We start from the raw sequence: 3,013 nt of genomic DNA, 5'->3' as shown, positions 1-3,013 counted from the left end.
CAGGAGGCCCTGGCAACTAATTTCTTCCACAGCTGCCAAAGAAAAGGTGAACTTTGACGATAAACAGAAATAAAGAAACAGTGCAAAAGGAATAAAAAAAAGAATGTGGCCAGCAATGGGATCAGGAGCATATCGGCACAGATCCCAAAACTCTGTATCTTGCTCCTGCCGCCAACTTGATAATATTGCAATGTGTTTGATTTGCAGGCTTAAATTTGTATTTAATCTAACCTTGTTAAGGGAAGCATTTTTGTTCACAAGTTTTAATCACTTTGAGAGACGGTCAATTTGAAATGGAGTTGAGCTGAAATGTTGAGGAAAGCTGATCCATACCCAACACAGCACTTTTCCTCACTGAGCTCACTTACAAATGAGAGTAAAGGGATATTTGAGGACACGCAGCAGCTCCAGTCTGAATTTACTCTGGGTCAATGTATAAATGACCGTGTTTGTGCAGCAGCTCAAAAGTTGAAGCATAATTCCTGTTTTTTCATAAATTTCATAAGGGCTAAATAGAGATGAGAGAAGAAAGAAGTTTGTAATTCGATAATGTAGGAAATATGAGACTGTTGTTATCCAGAGCAAGATAAAACTGCTGGATATTGCAAAGAGAAAAACAATGGACCTTCTGCGATTCTTCATCTCAATGTCTTTGTCATTTTCACCATTGCTGCTGTGGACCCGGAGATTCCTTCGGGCCTGGTTGGCCACTAAAATATGCCTGACCGTGAGGATGTTCAAAAACAATATCAGGACGAATGGCAGAGTAGGAGTTAGCACCTGTTCAATCCAAGAAAATGCCATTGCTGCAGATTGAAAATAAATCACTGGTGAAACAAAACAACCCCATGGACTATTGTTCACGACAGCATGCGGAATGTACAAGAGGGTCCAGGGAGTGTTCTTTAAACAGAACAACAAGCTCAGTGTGAAGATCACCACAGCAGCGGTTTTCACTGTACAATATTTTGATTTCAGCTTCTGACAGCAAATGGCGACAAAACGATCAAAGGTAAAAGCAACCGTGAACCAGACAGAAATATCGATGGCCATTTGAGACAGGAACAGAATAAACCTACACACAGGAGTGTGTAGCAACAGAGAATCCCACCAATGAATTGTAGCAATCCGATGTAACGTGACATTGAAGGTAATCACCATGAAGTCTGCTGTTGCCATGGCCACCAGGTAGCGAGTAATGCATTTAGAGAGACCACATTTCCCCCAACTCAAGATCACAATTGCCACCAAGTTCACTGTGATAAATAGAAAAGAAAACACTAGAAGAACAGGCTGTAGTGACCAATAAAATGTCAACTAGCATGGCATTGGCATCATATTTCTCTTTGTGTTCCGCTGTTCTGTGATGGAGGTGCGAGCCATTTGGGTGGAATGAATGTGTCATGGTTCAATGGGATAGTGCTCACATCACACCCTTACTCCTGAAGTCTCTATTAATGCTAAAGCTTTGATATGTTCACAACACTCCTCAATTTAGGCAATCTTCGGATGCAGAAAGCACGGGCCAGATTTAATGATAATTACTATTTATTCGAAATAAGTAGAACATTGCTACAAGTAAATAGTTATAAACATTTTCATTTAATATCACCGGCTAAAACATTAAATACATCGCAATTTCCTCTTACCATACGCACAGTTCGAGTGGATAAAATGATTTCTGCGTGTAAGAGTCACTGGAAACCATTTCAGTGGTTACTGTTCACAAGTGTTGGTGGGATCATACTAATGATTCTTCGTGATACCCATACTTTTTCTCAATTGAAGAATCACATTTGGGCATCTGAACCTGTTTTTGTTTCAAACTTCAGGTGAAACTTCTCTAAACAACACCAGTACGGGGTGAGGGTTGGGGTTTGGGGTAGGGGTGGTGTGGTAAAATTGGACAGCACTGAAAATAAATCTCAGCAGGAGAAAGCCAACAACGACAGAAGGAGTTTAGGGAGCTTATATATTCAGCTTATAAAAGCCAGGTTTAAAGGAGAAAGAAAACAAAGACAACGAATGAAATGAATAAAGAAAGAGGGACAGCAACAATGAAGCTAAAAGTGAGTTGGAGAGGGAAGGTGAGATGCCCTACAAAACAGTGTTTCAGGAGAAGAAATCAGGATTAGAGATGTCAGAAGAAGAGATGAAACCAATAGAAAAACAGTGCAAGGGTGGAAAATGATACGAGTCCATGTGAGTAAGAAAGCAGACTATACCACGAGTCGAATTGAATCAATGGAAATGATATTACTGACACTAAAAGAGAATAGAAGAGAAGTAATGACTAATAATAAGGGAATAGAATTTTTTTGACAATATGAAGAATGTAATTTGTTTGAGAGAAGGCAACACTAATCAAAAGAGGTTGTAAGACAGAAGTCAAAATGTGCTGAAAGTGGAAACGATTTTTTTTAGTTGAGATGCCAGAACGAGAGCAGTGCTTGTAGGTTTTGATATCAAAACAATACCACAAGTGGAAATATATTTCAAAAGAATATAATGCTTACCAGGTACTCCAACTACAACAAGGACGGGATAGTATATGCAAAGTATCGGAGACATTTCTGTCCATAACATTTTCAATGTACTGTGAAATTCTGTTCTGGTAGAGGTGATTGATATAACTGTGCTAATAAGTACTTTTATAGTAAAGTGAGTCCGTAATGTTGCATACCGAAGTGAACTTAATTCAGCTGCGACATACAAGGCTCACAATGCACCTGGATTTTCCCTTAGTTTTCCCTGTGGAAGTCAATAAGCAAAGACACACTTTCTTCTACACCTTTGGGAACAAGAGCAAGATGTTGAAAAAAGTAATACATTTTGATTTTAAGCCAAGGAAATGACGATGTTTCTAGTTAAAGTTAAAAATCAATCATGACTATTGTAAACATTGCTTCGATGCTCTTTATATCTATCGCATTTGAACTGTCTCACACAACTCCAGTCCATGTCATTATTGTAATCCGGTCACCACAACCTTCTCATTGTAACAAATAGTAGC

The 3,013-nt window shown here is 38.9% G+C and overlaps 1 protein-coding gene across 1 annotated transcript; it reads right to left on the bottom strand.

Annotated features, from left to right (window-relative positions):
• Positions 1–360: 360 nt before the first annotated feature.
• LOC148140633 (uncharacterized) lies at positions 361–2,571 on the bottom strand. The gene is made up of 2 exons (XM_087979094.1): positions 2,465–2,571; positions 361–1,258 (listed from the first exon to the last, which is right to left on the bottom strand). Exons 1-2 carry the CDS (start codon positions 2,569–2,571, stop codon positions 361–363), a joined length of 1,005 nt encoding a protein of 334 aa, XP_087835220.1.
• Between the last annotated feature and the right edge of the window lie 442 nt (positions 2,572–3,013).

This window comes from Chiloscyllium plagiosum, unplaced genomic scaffold (assembly GCF_037043375.1).
Source record: "Chiloscyllium plagiosum isolate Xiang-an unplaced genomic scaffold, Cpla_swu_hap1 HiC_scaffold_35, whole genome shotgun sequence".
In the NCBI taxonomy this organism is placed as follows: domain Eukaryota; kingdom Metazoa; phylum Chordata; class Chondrichthyes; order Orectolobiformes; family Hemiscylliidae; genus Chiloscyllium; species Chiloscyllium plagiosum.
This window is presented reverse-complemented; position numbering and strand designations above follow the sequence as displayed.